Genomic DNA, 15,084 nt, shown 5'->3' on the forward strand with positions numbered 1-15,084 from the left:
TGGTGGCGAGAGGCACGACGAGAGGCCGTGCGGCTGCTGGCTGCGAGCCAGGCCTTCTGGATTCCTCCACCTTTTTTTCAACAGGCAGGGTCCAGCCTGGCTGGCTCCCCGGCCTTCCCTTGCTCGCACGCGCCCACGCTGCTTGCCCCCGTCGAGTCTCGTTGGGCCCAGCTCGCGCGGCAGCGATCAAGGCCCTCCCACGCAGAGTCCGAGTCGCGAAAACGACGAGACGATGGCCATTCAATCCGGATCCTATCCGCCAAGTCTCCTATCTACGAAACAAGCGCAACGACCCAGGGCCGGGATGACGACGACGACGACGACGACGACGACTCGCTCAGGCGCTCTTCCTGTGCTCGGGATCGTGGAAGATGTCGTAGTCGACGTGGATAAAGGCGCGCTCCACCATGGGCAGGTGCTCGAGGTTGTCCTGGAGCAGCTGCGACACGTCGTGGCTCTTCCACAGCGGCGTCTCGGGGTGCATGACAATGTCAATCTCGACAATGTACCGCGGGCCCGACGAGTAGGCGCGCACGCTCTCAATCGCCTGGATCTCGTCGGAAAAGATCGCCGCATTGTACGTCACCAGCTGCAGAAAGTCGGTCGGCGCCGCGGCGCCCGCCAGCTGCTTGAATTCGAGGTACGCCGTGCGCGTCCAGCTCGTGATGATGGCCAGCGAGATGACGAGCGCGCCCGCCGGGTCGAGCCAGCCGGCAATCGTGGCGCCCGCCGCCGAGGTAAAGATGCCGAAACCGTTGATGAAGAGGTCGTTGCGGTGGTCCTGGTAGAGGACCTCGACCTGCGAGCTGTACTTGCGCAGGCCAAAGCAGTAGACGGCCAGCACCAGCTTGGTGAAGAACGCCACGGCGACGGCCACGAGGGCGGGGATGTGGAGCTGGCGGTCGTCCTCGCCCTTGGCCAGATCCTGGATCGACTGGACGACGAGGATGGCCGACACCATGCCCATGATGGCGGCGTAGGTGATGTTGCCGATGGGCTCGAACCTCGAGCCGCCGATGGGCCACTTGCGCTCGTCGACCTTGGCGGCCTTGCGGTGGAGCCAGTTGAGGACGAGGTTGGCAAAGGGGTCAAACACGCTGTCGGCGGCCGTGGCAAACAGCGAGAGCGAGAGCGACGAGATGGCGGCGTAGAGCTGGAGGATGGCGAGCACAAAGTTGGCGACGATGCTGCCGTACACGGCCACCTTGACCTTGAGCGCCGACGAGGCGCGGTCCTCTGCGTCGTCGTCGCCGTGCTTGGCCATTGGCTTGAGCAGCCGGTTGATGTGCTCGTTTTGCGCGCTGTAGAAGTTGCGCACCATCTTTTCGGCCTTGCGCCCGCGCCCCTTGCCCGAGTGGCGGCGCCGGATCTCGTGGTCCTCGACCAGGCGCGAGCGCAGCAGCAGCGGGTCCGTTTCCTCCATCGAGACCCCGCGGTAGCTCGAGTTGACGCGGGTGGGCGGGTAGGCGGCGAACGACCCGCCGTTGGACGCGTCGGGGAACTGGAGGTGGCCCGAGGAGTTGGCGGCCGGATGCTGCGACGACGACGAAGTCGCTGCTGCGGCGGCCTGGGACGCGGAAAAGGCAGCCGAGGTGCTGGGACCGACGCTGACATCGAGGGCGATTTCGTCGGTGGTGGCCGGGGTGGCAGGGGCGGCGTTGGTCGAGGGGAGCTGGAGGCTGGAGATGGGGTGCGGAGGCGCCGCGCTCCTTCAGGGGCGAATTTGCGCGCGGGGCGGCTGCGGCTGCGGGTTCGGGTGCCATGAGCTCAATGTCGCGGTCGTCGGCGGACGAGAGGGGCGGCGATAGGCCAGGCTGGTGCGAGTCGGTGGCGGCATCGGCGCTGGCGTTGCTGATCCTCTGTGCCGCGACCGACACGGCCGAGGAGAGGATGTGCGACATGGGCGGGGAGGTGGGATGGGGCGATGGAAAAGACGATGGCGGTGGGGGAGCCGTGTGGACCAGAGGTGGTGGTAGCTGGCAAGGAGAGGGAGGAGGAGGAGGAGGAGGGGAAAAGCAGAGAATGGTGACGCCAGGCAGGCCACCAGGCCAGGCCGGCTATGTTGGGTGGCGTGGGGGAATGCGAGCCGCCTTGCTATTGGCTTTGGCTCGAGCTCGAAAAAAGCAACGTTCAGCGGCAGGGGCCAGCCCAAGGAAGCCATGCCAGCACCGCCTTGGCCCTGGCCTGCTTCTTGCTTGCCCTCTGGACCCCGCGGCAGAGCCATGGCTGGCTGTTGACCGGCCAGGGCCCCGCGGCCGGCGTCTATTCTGGTGAGCGACCCTAGGCCTTTGGCGTGCTTGCGTTTTTGTTTTTTCCGAACTTCGTGAGCGGGGCAAAAGACGACCGCACAGACCCCTTTTTTTCTGATCTGCTGCTGCTGCTGCTGGCAGCTGGCAACCGACGGGGTGCGAAGAGCGCGCGAGGTTGAAGGCGAGGTGGCACGTTGAGGGCTTGGCACTGGGCACTTTGCACTTGCATGCACCTACAGCTGCAGCGAGCCAGGTGCTGCTTTATCGCCGGCCAGGTGAGGGCGGGCCCAGCCGCTTCCATCGGTCCGTCGGCCCGCCCGCCCGTCGGTCGGTCGGTCAGTCGGAAACAGCTCTGGCGGGTCATCAGCGCTCTCCTCGCGGCCTGCTCAGACAGTGCCTCCTCCAACCCGACTTCGGATAGACACCACGACCAACACGACAACGACGACGACGACGACGACGACGACGACGACGACGACGATCACAACGAGTCGTCAAGGTCCATGCCGACGGACAGAAAGAGATTGCACGAAAGCACACAGCTTCAGGCAGAGCCAAGGAAAGGGAGGGAGGGCAATGCGACGACGAGTGCACATTACGATTCGTCTCTCCCCGGCTTGGAGGCGCGCTCGCGGTGCGACGACGCTGCCCACAAGGACCGCGTCTGGCTCTCTTCCCGCCTCTTCTTAGTGGATCTGTCTCCCACAGAAAGGATGGGAAGCAGAAAGTGGACAGAGGACGGATGCAGCAAGACTGGCTGGTCAGACGTCCATCGTCACTGTCCCGGTCTGGCCCACCGGCCCCGGCGCGGCACTCACAAAGACGTCTAGCCTGGTCAGCTGGCTGTAGGTCTCGCTGCTCATCCGGAAGCGCAGCATGCCCGCCCACATCATCAGCGCCCTCGCCTGCGCTCTGTACTGCTCCATGGCCTGGGTGGGGGGAAAACGAGGGCAGCGGCCAAACAAGATCAGCACAACAGTCAGCACCATGCGGGGCCCCTGTGGCGACCCGCCGCCGCCGCCTCCTCCGCCTTGGTCGTGGAGCACTCACCGCCGTGCCGCTGCGGTGGACCGACTCCTTGAGCGCCTTGTGCAGCTCGTACAGGGTCTGCATCGTCATAATGGCAATGGCGTCGAGGTTGCGCGCCACGTTTTCGTCGACCTCCTTGAACTCCTCGGCCTTGCGCGTGATGGCCACAATGTCCTTGCGCGACTCGGCGTCGATCGGAAGCAGCCGCAGCGCCTCAATCGTCTGCAGCGCCTGCACAAAGTGCTCGTCGCTGTACAGGCCAAAGCCCTTTTTCAGCTCCAGCAGGCACCGGCACGTGTCGCGGTTGCGGCCCGTGTAGCCAAACTGCTTCTCGTAGGTTTCGAGGATGGCCGACGCCAGCGTCACCAGGTTGCCCGCCGCCGAAAACGACGCGCCCGACGTCAGGCCGCCCGACTGCCACTCGGACGAGCTCGACGGCTCCGTCAGCCGCGCGCCCAGCTCCTTGTTGAGCACCGCCACCACCGTGTCCCGCTCGCCCGCCAGGTTGTAGAGCAGGATGGCCGACTCGGTGCGGTGCGCCAGCTCGCACTGCGTCGCCGCCACCTTGACAATCGTCGACAGAAACTCGCGCTCGTCCTTGATCCGGATCAGCGGCAGGTTGCGCTCAATAAAACCGGGCGTCTTGACGCCGTTGGTGCGCAGGTCGCCCAGCAACTCCTGGAACTCGGTCGGGTGGGCGTCGAGCACCAGCCCGCGGATCAGGTCGTGGCACCGCTGCACCTGCTCCGAGCCCACGGGCTCCGGCGCATCGGCGTTGAGGCAGATGAGGTAGAGGTACTGCAGCGCGTCGCGGCGCGACGACTGCGCAAACAGGCGGACGTAGCGCTGCACCAGCTTGGCAAAGTCGAGGTAGGCGATCGGCTGGCCCGTCGCCGCGTCCTGTTCGATCGACAGGCAGTCGACCTGCGACGAGGCGGCCGCCGAGGGCACGCGCAGCAGGCCGTAGTAGGCCAGGCCGACGGCAAAGTGGACCGCGTCGACCTGGTGGACCGAGCGCGAGAACAGGAAGGCGACCGCCTTCTCAAATTGCCCGCAGAGCAGCAGGATTTGGAAGTAGTGGAGCGGGCGGTTGCCCTTGGGGTCAAAGTGCGCCTCGCCGTACTTTTCCAGCTTGGCGCCCAGGTCGGCCAGCGTGTAGCGGTCGCGGACCGAGTCTTGGGCGTCGGACTCGTCGTCGAGCGCCTCGCGCACCATGCTCAGCTGGAGCCAGAGCCAGTTCTCGGTGCTCGAGGCCAGCAGCGTCGGGAACTTTTTGGCCACGTCGATGCGGCCGATGAGCTTGTAGAGCGACAGCTTGTAGGGGTCGTGGCCCTCGGGGATGCTGCGGAAGCGCGAGTTGTACTCGGCCACGAAGCGGTCCCGCAGCAGCCGCGGCAGCCGGCGCTCCGGGCTGTCGGCCCACGCCTTGAAGTAGGCTAGGAATGACGGGTCGGTGGCACGGATGCGGTTCTCGTTGTCGGCGGCGCAGTCGAGCGCCTCGGACGTCTTGCCGACGCGCAGCAGGTGATAGATGGTGGCCCAGAGCGGCGTGCCCGTCTGCTGGTCGAGCTCCTTGGCCAGGTCGTTGCGCCACTGGCCGGCGGAGGTGAGGTGCTGCACGCGGAGGTAGGCGCCCACCGTCGATCGGTTGGTCGGCACGCCTCCGCGCTGCGCCTGCACCGGGCGGGCGGCGATGGTCTGCTCCATGTGCGCGAGGAACTGCTCCTCGAGGTACGCCTTGGCGCCGTCGACGATGTTCCTGCGAAGCGACACGCCCTCGACGCCGTTCCAGTTGGCCGGGTCGACGTAGGCCGAGGCGTACTGCCTCTCCTGGATGGCCTTGGTGGTGAACTCGCCATCCCGGACATCCTGCTCGCGCACAATGTGGGCAATGGCCTGCCAGCAGTCGTGGAGCTGCTTCTGCTTGGGGTCCTCGGCCAGCCCGCGGACGGCATCCATGAAGGCGTGGGCCACGGCGAGGTTGTAGCCCTCGAGCCGGGACGAGTTGAGGCGGGAGACGACCATCTCGTACCGCACCATCTTGCCGTGCATCTGCGACATGGATGCCCCGCCGCCGCCAGCGCCGAGGCTCGCGCCGAACGTCGCACCCGGGCCGGTCGACTGCGAGAGGGTATATGCGGAGGTGGATGCGCCGAAGCCGGAGCGGGAGCGGGCGAGGTCGAAATCGCCAGCGCGGTCGGCGGCGGAGCTGGGCTGGTGCTGGCCGAGCTCCTCGAGGATCTTGCGCTTCTGGCGTTCCCAGTCGCGGTGCATGGTGCGGTCCAGGTTGCGGTGGAAGTCGTTGAGCGTCTCGCGCCGCCCCTCTTCGATGGCTCCGAGGATGACCTGCTCGTGCTCGTGCTTGAGGTAGCTCTCGACATCGGTGTCGTAGACTGGCTGCAGGGGCTCAAAGGTGTTGGCGATGTTGGCCGCGTTGATCGTCTCTGCGAGCTCTGCGGCGTCGATGCCACCGTTTGCGAGGAAGTAGTGGCTGCGTAGGGGGGGCGACGTGAGCGCGGGCAAGGCGATGGGGTTGGGTGGATGCGTCAGCTGGCTGGGCCGAGGCCAAGGTCAAGGCCTCTCTGCGCGAGTGGATGCTGGCGAGGGCGTGTGGTACTTACGCTCTGGCATCCGAGGGCTGCGCTGAGCCAGCGCGGAGGTGGCCGGCTGCGAGTTTCCGGGTCTGATCTGCGACCTGGTCGATGGGGAGCTGGATCTGTGGGACGTCTGAGCGGCCGAGGTGGTTTGTGAGTTTGTTGGACTGCTGTGCCAGCTCCGAGAGCGATCGCGGCTGCACGTCCATGAGGTAGTCGTTCATGTTGGCGACAGATTCGAGAGTGAATGGGCGTCTGGCTGGTGGTCGCCGAGGGGCGGTGGTGTCTGTGCAGTCAGGTCAGGAGGAAGAGCAAGATTCCTGCCTCGTTTGGTGGTCAAGAGCTGATGCTGGAGTCGAGGGTGGCCCTCGAAGGGTGCGACTGTGCGCGCCAGGGTGCAGGGCGGGGCAGGCGGAACACGTTGTTTCGCAGCGGGCGGGTGTCGTGACGATGGGCGGGGGATGGAGGGAGGTGGTGGCGTCGATGGCGGTTGAAGGGGTGGAGCGGCAGATGCAACCTGGCCTGGCTTCCGAGCCTTTGCGTGTTGCTGTCTCGATTGGGCGGCTCGCGTTGCGTTGCGGTGAGGGCCGCGCCCAAAAAGTCGACCGCCGCCTCGAAAAAGTGGCAGCCCGCTCCACTACTCCGGATCCGATCACACACACCTGCGCCGCCTCTGTCGGCCGAATGATTAGCAGGGCTGCCCTGACGGCCAACAAGGCACCAGAGCGGGTTTCATTTTTTGCGCAGAGTCGGAAGATGTCGACGTTCGAAACGAGAAAAGCCACCCGGGCTGGCATCCACCAGTTGCGTTTTTGCCAGGTCACCAAAAATTAGACTTTTTGGCAGGTCGCTGATGGCTGGCCGGTTCGGCAGGGATCAACGACGGATCAGCACCTCCAGAGCCGGGTTCGAAAATCGCGAATTGCGAGGATATTTGGACAGGAAAGAGGTGACAGCTTTCGGAAGCTGCCTGAGAAGAATCTCGAAGTTGCGAAAACTTGACACCGCCTACAGGCGGCCTCCTGCAGTCTCCCTGCGTTGGTGGCTCCTGGTCCATCACGTCCATCTCGTCGACGCTGACTTCTCTTCTCTCTCAACGTTGGGACTCTCCACGATCAACCCTGCTTGTTTGCCCGTTATCTCGCTCGCTCGCTGTTCCTCGCCATGCTCAGGCTCGGCCATGCGTCGGCAGAGCCACGGCCTCGTTCCGTCTGCGCTTGCTTCTTGCTTCTTGCTTCTTGCTCCCTCCGATGTCCATGGCAGGTTCGGTCAGCTCCCGCCGGCGCCTCGCAGCTGGCCGACCGACGACATCGCCCACCGCTCCGTAGACCGGCGGCATCGGTCTCGCCCTGGCTTGGCGCTCCGTCGGCTCTCGGATGCCTCGTTGCGATGGTCTAGAGCCGTCGCGGGGGCTGCGGCGACAAGCTCGAATGGGCTGGTCGCCCCGCCGGCTTCGCACTTGCTTGCTCACTCCCTCTCGGCTCGTTGTCGCCGCCGCTCGATATCGGGCGGGCGATTCCACACCGATCCAGGCCGTCTACGGCCATAGCCTGTCGGTACGCCGACAGAGGGGAGGTTATTGGATGCCACGGAGTCCCGAGGAAAGGGTGGGGTACCGGTAGGAGGCTAGGATGCGCCTTCGACCATGACGCTTCTCGCGATGCGCAGTAAGAGTGGTTTTCAATCTCGGCTGAGAGGCTCGCCTTCCATGACCACCTCGCACCCCCTGCCTTCCTATCCGGGACGACGATCCAGGGGCCAAGGGGTTTTGAGCAAGGACAGGGTTTGCCATCGTCCAGGGCCCTGTTCGAATCAATCGCCACCTCTGGCGTCGAACGGACGGGCGTACGGGCTGGCAGCTTGGCGGAGCGACCATGACCTCACGCTGTCGGTGCTGCCAGAGCTCGAACAAGGCCATGGACGCGCGCGAGAAGCGGCTTGGGCTTGGGCTGATCGGCCGACCGGCCGGCCGGCCGGCCGGCATCCAGGCCGCTGGGTGATGGCATGACACAAGGCGCTCGTCGACCAACGATGCTGCAAGATGCCTGGGCCAGGAGGGCCAGACATCATCCTACTAAGTCTACGTCGACATGGTCTTGGCGGCGAGGGCCAGAGTCGGCTCTGACGGCGACGGCGACGGCGACGGCGGCGGCCCTCGGCGTGTCGGGCGCACTCACTCAGCGAGCCGTCCAGGTCAGGCCTGCAGTTCGGCGTCGGCCGCGTCGGGCCCATGGCAGGCTACGCCTCACGGCCGTGGATGACATCCGCGAGACCGGCCTGCTGGCGGAGTTCTGATGCTTGCGCCGCACGTCTCGCCGGCGCCGTTAGCTTTCCGCTTTCGGCGAGGCCATCCTCCGTCGTCGTCGTCTTCCATCCGAAGCTCTCGCGCACTCGTCCGGCGGGTTGGTACGGATCGGCAACAGCCACCGATGAGCCGACGGCAGCAGGCTGGGCCTGGCCTGGGCTGGCCAAGAAGCTCGCCAAGACGGCATCGCCGGATCCCCGGAGGATTTGGAGGCAACCACCAAGTGGAGCGGTTCATGGTCAGGTACGGCTGGTACGAACCGACGACGGAACCAAGGAACGAAGACAAACGAAGGGCCGAGAGGATGAGCTACGGGAGGGGTCGACGGCAGGCCAGGCACGGTCGAATCCAGGAACGCGACGTGGGAAGCAGGCCAAGCCTGGCCTGGCCAAAGCTTGGAGAGGCTACGTCTACGTCTACGCCAGAAGCTGAGCTTGGCGACTGCACCTTGACGATGGCATAGACTTGCCGAGGTCTCACTGACTGCCTGCCTCGGTCCAGACGTCGTACATACGTCGTTGCGTTGTGGCTCCCGCGGCCCTGGATGGATGGAGGCGGCGAGGGCGATCCCTTGTCTCTGTTCGCTCCGTCGCTCGCTTGGTCGACCCGGACAGCCGTACGTGGGTTCCATGACACCCTGCCCGCCTCCTCTCGAATCATCGACGGCCGCCTCGACTTGACATGAACTCATCCTGGCAGCCGGGTCAAGCCACCCGGTCCAGCCTCGCATGCTTGCCAGCTCTCTTTGTGGCTTGACCTCCTTTGGCCTGGCTGGAGTGAGCCAGATCGTCGGTGCCTTGTCTATCTGCCGTCGAGGATCTAAGGGCGCTCGCTGGCAGGGCGGACAATATGAGCGCCCCCGCCTCCTCGTCCTCCGTGGTGGTATAAGAAGTCGAGGTCCGCCGTCCTCTGGCCGCCATCACCAACTCCGCTCCCCACCGGCTCCCCATACCGCACACCCACCACTCTAGCCTTCTCCCGTCCACTACCACCACCACCACCACCGACATCGCCGGAGCACCTCCGTCTACACGCCCACGACAACGACCGCCACGACGATGCACTTCCCCACAAAGGCCCTGCTCGCCATCCTGGCCACCTCGGTCGGACTGGCCACCTCGGCCGCCGTACCCCCCCACGTCGAGTTGCAGGACCGCAGCTCCAAGATCACGTTCACCGTTGTGAGTCTTGCCCTGCCTGCCCATCCATCCATCCGTCCATCCATCTGTCCGTAGCCTCTCTCGACTTTGTAGGATCGCTGACTGGATTGCACTTCACCTGCTCCTCTCCCTCGACGGCAACCACACGCAACACACAGCTGAACAAGTGCAAGCACTCGTTCGCGCCCATCTTTACGCCTCCGCTGCCGGGCCGGTCGAGCTGGCCGGTGCTGGCGCACAACGAGCAGGCGGTACACACCTTCAAGTCGGACACGTACCGCGGCAAAGTCTTTTCGCCGCTGCGCAAGGCCGACACGACGACGGGCGACGGCGCCACGTGGGGCGAGCTGGCCCTCGACGACGGCGACTACAACGTCTCGCTCGAGGGCGGCTACAATGTGCCCCTCCTCATCTGGAACCAGGGAAGGCAGTACCAGGGCTACTGCACGCCCGCGTGGTGCGACGGTCCGAGCTGCAAGGACGCTTACAAGGCCTCGTCTGGCCTCCTCGAGGGACAGGGACAGAGGTCCGGTGGCGAGACGAGGAAACCCAACCACTCGTGCCCGCCCTCGTTTGGCAACTGGATCGTCCAGTTCTGCTAGCCCTCGTCATCCTCGCCCTTCCCCTCCCCCTTCCTCCCGCACCGATTCCGCCTTCCTTCCGTTTCAGCTAGCTGTATTCTACCCTCCCTTTGGGCTCCCGCATCCGCCCGCCGCTCCTTGAGCGCGCCCGAGGCCGAATCCGATCGATGACTGCGCATCCCCATCGCGCCTACCCCTCTTTCTCCTCTGTCGAGCCACAGCCTCCCACCGGACCACGACTCAATCTCCGGCCTGCCTGTCGCGGTGGAAGTACAGCAGCATGCATGCATGTATGTCTCTGGGAGCGAGATGACGAGCTGAGAACGAGAAAAAGGCCAGGCCAGGCCGGGCCGGGCGCTCAGAACCAAACCTTGAGGAGCTCCATGCACTCTCTCAACCTCTTGATCGTCTCCTTTGCCTTGCCCTCCCCTCCCCCTCCTCCCACAGCCCCGCCAGCACCACCTCGCAGAGCAGCGCCAGCATCGACGTTGGCAACGGCAGCGCCGACCTTGACAATCTGCGAGTTGACCAGCTCCCACAACCGATCAACGGGAAGCGGCGCCGCCATACCCGCCCCTCCCCCTCCCCCTCCTCCAATACCACCGCCGCCGCCGCCGCCGAGGCCGCCCAGCATCGAAGCGGAACCCGGTGCAAAGTGGCGCGTCTGCTGCAGCGACGCCTGGATCCAGACGTGCAGGAACTCGGCCAGCTCCGCCACCAGGAACGCGTTGCCCGCGTTCGTGTTCCACGGCGGGGGCGCCGTAGACATGGCTCCCTGCAGGATGTCGAGGATCAGCTCCGGCTCCGAGCCCGTCGAGAGCAGCGTCGTGCTCGCCCAGCCCGTCGGCACCGCTTCTGCCGTCGCCGTCGCCGTCGCCTTGCCCTGCCGCTGCTGCTGCTGAAGCTCGAGGTTGTTGTTGCTGCTATTGTTGTTGGCGCCAGCCGTCGTCGACGATGCCGCCGCCGAGAGCACCGTCGACCCGCTGGTGGACTCGAGCGGCGACGTGGCGAGGTTGCGGTCGCCCTTGCTCCGCTTGCGCCACGAGGCCGGTACGGGGTTCTCGACGCGCAAGTCGTTGTCCTGCTCAAACGCGTAGCGCATCAGCAGGTCGAGGACGACGTCGACGGGACACGCATTGTCCTTGCGCCCCAGCCGCACAAAGAGGTCCTTGACCGTCGTCGCAATGGCCCGCGCCGCGTTGGCCTGGCCCGCCCGCCGCGCCGCCTCGTGCTCGCGGGTGAGGATCTGCGTCCACACCTCGGCCACCAGCCCGACGTCTTGGTACTCGGCGCTCGCGATGATCATGAGCTGCTCCTCGAGCAGGCCGTACGGCTCGGCAAAGTTCTTGTAGAGCGTCGAGAGGTCCAGAAGCTCGTCGTCGAGCCACTCGATCGACTCGGTCCGCTCGACGTCGGCGTCGTCGGCCGCCAGCTGCTGCAGCGAGTGGAGGATTTTGGCCTGCACCTGGGCCACCTCGAGGTCCTCTTCGACCTGCGACAGGAACGTCACCACGTCGTGGTTGCCCGCATGCAGCGGCCCCACCGACTTGGCGTTGCCCACCGCCAGCGCCAGGTACTCGATCCGCTCGCGCAGCTCCAACCCAAACTCCTTGGAGTGCGCCAGCGCATCGAGCACCTGCGCCGCCGCAAAGAACTCGCTGTTGCGCACGTAGAGCTGCCACAGCAGGTCGCGCAGCGTGCGCACGTAGCCCACGTCGTTGGCGTGGTCGGCCGCCGGCATGCCCTGGAGGTAGTCGGCGAGGAATGGCGTTCGCAGCTGGAGCAGCTGGTCGGTCAGCCGGCGCTCAATCAACCAGGCATAAAACTGCTCGTGGAACAGAGGGTCGTCGGAAGCCTCGGCGCGCGCGTAGGCGTCGCCGCGCACCGTGTCGCGCGCATCGACCAGCACCTGCACGCGTGCCTTGGTGTCCTGGACATTGTGCGCGGCGTCGAGCCGGTCGTCGAGCTCCTTGAGCGTCTCAAAGACGATGGCGTAGGCCGCCTTGCGCCGGTCGTAGACGGCCTTGCGCGGCTCGTTGTCCGCACCCGCGGGGCATCCATCGGCGCGGTAGGCGATCGCGACGTTGTTCGGGTCCCACTCGGCCGCGCATCGCAGCGCCAGATCGACGACGCCGATCGGGTAGTCGAGCCGGCGGTAGTCGTCGCAGATGGCCCGCAGCTTGTCGGTCGACAGCTGTCCCGCGCCCCTGCTCAGCAGCCGCTCGCTGTGGCGCAGCTGGTCGACCTTTTCCTGCTCCGACGGCGTCTCCTTGGCCCGGCGGATGCACTCGGTCGCCTTGTACTGGCGCACGTCGTCGGCGCTGCAGAAGCTGCCGCAGCGCGACTGGAGCCCGTCGGCGACGGCGTCGATGCTGGCCTGGGCGCCGATCTTGGCCTCGATGAGGGCCGTGACAAGCTCCTTGGAGACGATCTTGCCCTCGGGAGCCGTCAGGAGCTGGCCGAAGCGCAGCGACGAGATCGTCTTCTTGGCGTCGGCAGAGCAGGCGTTGATCAGCGGCGGAAGGCCGTGGTCCATGAGGAAGAGGACAAAGTTGACCGCCTCGACCGTCCGCAGTGCCAGCGCCTGGATCCTCTCGACGCTCTCCTGGTCCGATTTGATGGCCCGCTCCTGGTCGTATTCCGTGCCGCCAGCACCGCCGAGTACGAGCCGACTGGACGAGGGCCCGCCAAGGCTAAAGAGCTTGCCGTTACGCTGCATAAACTCGCAGAGCGGCGCCAGGTCGAGCAGGGCAGCCTCGAGGTCCTCCTTCTTGAGCGGGAGCTGCGTCGCCGTTGTCGAGGCCGAAGAGGCGACGAGCGACTTGTAGGGCGTGACGGCGTTCGAGGCCGCGGCGTTCGGCTTGGCACCCGCAGCAGGGGGGGCCGGCGGAACCAGCAGGCGGTCCCAGATGCGGTCCAGCAGGCAGGCCATGTACAGGGCGAGGCCCTCGTGCCGCGACGTCCGCGGCGCGTTGAGTGGCGTCGTCATCGCCGGCCAGGAGCCGCACTGGCCAAAGATGATCCGCGAGGCCTGGGACATGACTTCCTCGCTCAGCATCCTGCCGGCGCCCTTGGGACCGCCGCCGCCAAAGGCCCCGGCGCTCAGTCGATTGAGCGAGACCTGCGAGTTGCCGGCGGCAATGGCGAGCGCAGTAGCGCAAGATTCGGTGGGCCCAAACGTATTGAGAAACTCCATCATGATGGCGCTGTTGATGGACATGCCGGACTCGAGCAGCGCCTTGAGCATGTCGATGGGCCTGCGCTCCACGACCTCGGTCAAGCCGTTGTTGTCGAGGATGAGGAAGCTGCGCGGTGGCCGAAGGAACTGCGCCACCGTGGGGCGGATGAGCTCGCCGCACTCCGAGAAGGGCGCCGCCGCCGCCGCTGAGCCGAGCGGTTTGGTCTCAGCCATGACCGGCGCGCTGAAGACCAGCTCGAGGTCGATGTACGAGGCTGACTCGACGCGCGCGCCGGGCGTCGAAGAGCCCGAGGGGGCGGGCGTGATGCAGCAGACCTGCGAAAGGCCCGCGTTGAAGCTGAACGCCAGCATGAAGACGTCGCCAGCGCAGAGGACCGACGAGACGTTCCTGCCTGCCGCCGTTGCTGCCTGCTGCTGCTGCTGCAGCTGCGACTGGCCTGTGCCGGAGAGGGCCAGCGCGTTCTGCTGCCCGGGCTGTGATGGCTGCTGTTGAGGCTGCAGTGGCGCTGCCAGGCCCGGCGGCATGCGCACCTGGAAGGGCGCCCACGTCCTCCCTTGAAAGTCGTCAAAGAAGATCCGGTAACCCCTCGTCGTCACGGCGATAAGGGCCACGTTGGTGCGCGGGTCGTGTTCCGCCGGCCCGATCCAGACAATGTCGCCGACGTCCTGCTGCGAGTGCGTGATGCCGGACTGCTTGGTGACGCCCTCGACGCTGCCGGTCTTGTTGGGTGCCCTGGATGCGTCGCGCGAGGGGAGGTGGAAGACTTCGATGAGGGACCCTTCGCGGAGGGTGTAGAGGAGATTGCGGGCGTCGTCGACGGCGATGCGGTCGAGGCGCTTCTCGGCCTTGATGAAGGTGGGGAGGAGGTTGGAGAACTTGGGGCTGGTGACGTTGCGGAGGTAGCACTTGTTGCTGAACCAGCCCTCGCTGGCCTGGTAGACGAGCTCGTAGAGGCAGTTGTCGGACCCGGCGGCAAAGATCCTGCCGGCGGCGGTGCCGTGGATCTCGGTGAGGACGACGCCGTTGGTGTTTGCGCTCATTCCGGTCTCGTAGAGCTTGACCTCGGACTGGCCATCGGCTTTCTGGATGAACTCGATGCCGAGAAGGGTGAGGGACCTTCCGACGTGAGGAAAAGAACCGGTGCTGATGACGAGGAGGTGCTTTATCTGGTCGATAAAGACGCCTTGCCTGGCGGGGATGACGCCGACTGCGAGGATGAGCTGGTCGTCTGGTAGCGAGTGGTACTCGAAGGCCGACTGTCCCTCGGCATAGTTCCAGAGGTAGAGCTGGTGGTCGATGGTGATGCATGCGCGCTGGATGTCGGGGAAGAGGGCCTGCCTGGCGATGGGGGCGAGACCCTTGATGCCGTCGAAGATTTCTGGGGGAACGGGCAGGGTTCTTGTCTTTTCGAATGCAAGCCAGGGGTCGCTGCGGTGCTCGTAGTAAGCGTCGTTTCGTTCGGGGAGCCTCGCTTTCAGCTCTGGCAAGGTGATGCGGCCCGCTTTGGCCGAGTGGACTGCGGCGACAGCATCCTGGAGCGAGGGCAAGCTGAACGGATCGGCGACCATGTTGGGCAGTCGAAGCCGGGCGGCGCACGGAGAAGGCCGGCGGCCGGACGTGGGCAGGGAAGGTTGTCGCCAGGAAGACGGGTCAAGTGGCGATGGGGAATGTGCTGGTGCCCTGATGCTCGTCTTTGATGCTTGTCGAGGTGCGGGCGGGAGCGACGGGAAGGAGGGCCAGGCGGCGGGCGTGCGACGCTGTTGGGACGGTTGTATGCGCGTGCCGTGGCCGCCGGTGAGGGCTTCTGATGGGCTGTGTGGAAGGGAGGTGGTGGCGGTGCGCGAATGGGCCGAGAGAGGTGGGTGGGGGAGGAGAAAGAAGACGAGGAGGGAGGAGGTTGGTGGTGGTGGTGATGACGACAAGCGACCAAGCCACAGCAGCCAGAGGGAGAGGGCTGCGCCGGGCG

The 15,084-nt window shown here is 65.8% G+C and overlaps 4 protein-coding genes across 4 annotated transcripts; 1 reads left to right on the top strand and 3 right to left on the bottom strand.

The window, feature by feature from the left end:
* Positions 1 to 337: 337 nt before the first annotated feature.
* Positions 338 to 1,423, bottom strand: PFL1_06426 (uncharacterized protein; the record flags this gene model as incomplete). Its single annotated transcript, XM_007883967.1, has 1 exon — positions 338 to 1,423. One exon carries the CDS (start codon positions 1,421 to 1,423, stop codon positions 338 to 340), a length of 1,086 nt encoding a protein of 361 aa, XP_007882158.1.
* A 1,512-nt stretch (positions 1,424 to 2,935) lies between these two features.
* PFL1_06427 (uncharacterized protein) lies at positions 2,936 to 6,096 on the bottom strand (the record flags this gene model as incomplete). Its single annotated transcript, XM_007883968.1, has 4 exons — positions 2,936 to 2,944; positions 3,068 to 3,178; positions 3,300 to 5,769; positions 5,900 to 6,096. The coding sequence occupies 4 exons, from the start codon at positions 6,094 to 6,096 to the stop codon at positions 2,936 to 2,938; spliced, it is 2,787 nt and encodes a 928-aa protein (XP_007882159.1).
* A 3,139-nt stretch (positions 6,097 to 9,235) lies between these two features.
* On the top strand, positions 9,236 to 9,939 carry PFL1_06428 (uncharacterized protein; the record flags this gene model as incomplete). The annotated part of the gene is made up of 2 exons (XM_007883969.1): positions 9,236 to 9,358; positions 9,496 to 9,939. The coding sequence occupies 2 exons, from the start codon at positions 9,236 to 9,238 to the stop codon at positions 9,937 to 9,939; spliced, it is 567 nt and encodes a 188-aa protein (XP_007882160.1).
* Positions 9,940 to 10,276: 337 nt separating this feature from the next.
* PFL1_06429 (uncharacterized protein) lies at positions 10,277 to 14,686 on the bottom strand (the record flags this gene model as incomplete). Its single annotated transcript, XM_007883970.1, has 1 exon — positions 10,277 to 14,686. One exon carries the CDS (start codon positions 14,684 to 14,686, stop codon positions 10,277 to 10,279), a length of 4,410 nt encoding a protein of 1,469 aa, XP_007882161.1.
* Positions 14,687 to 15,084: the final 398 nt, after the last annotated feature.

Source organism: Pseudozyma flocculosa (genome assembly GCF_000417875.1).
Source record: "Pseudozyma flocculosa PF-1 unplaced genomic scaffold scaffold00026, whole genome shotgun sequence".
NCBI lineage: Eukaryota > Fungi > Basidiomycota > Ustilaginomycetes > Ustilaginales > Ustilaginaceae > Pseudozyma > Pseudozyma flocculosa.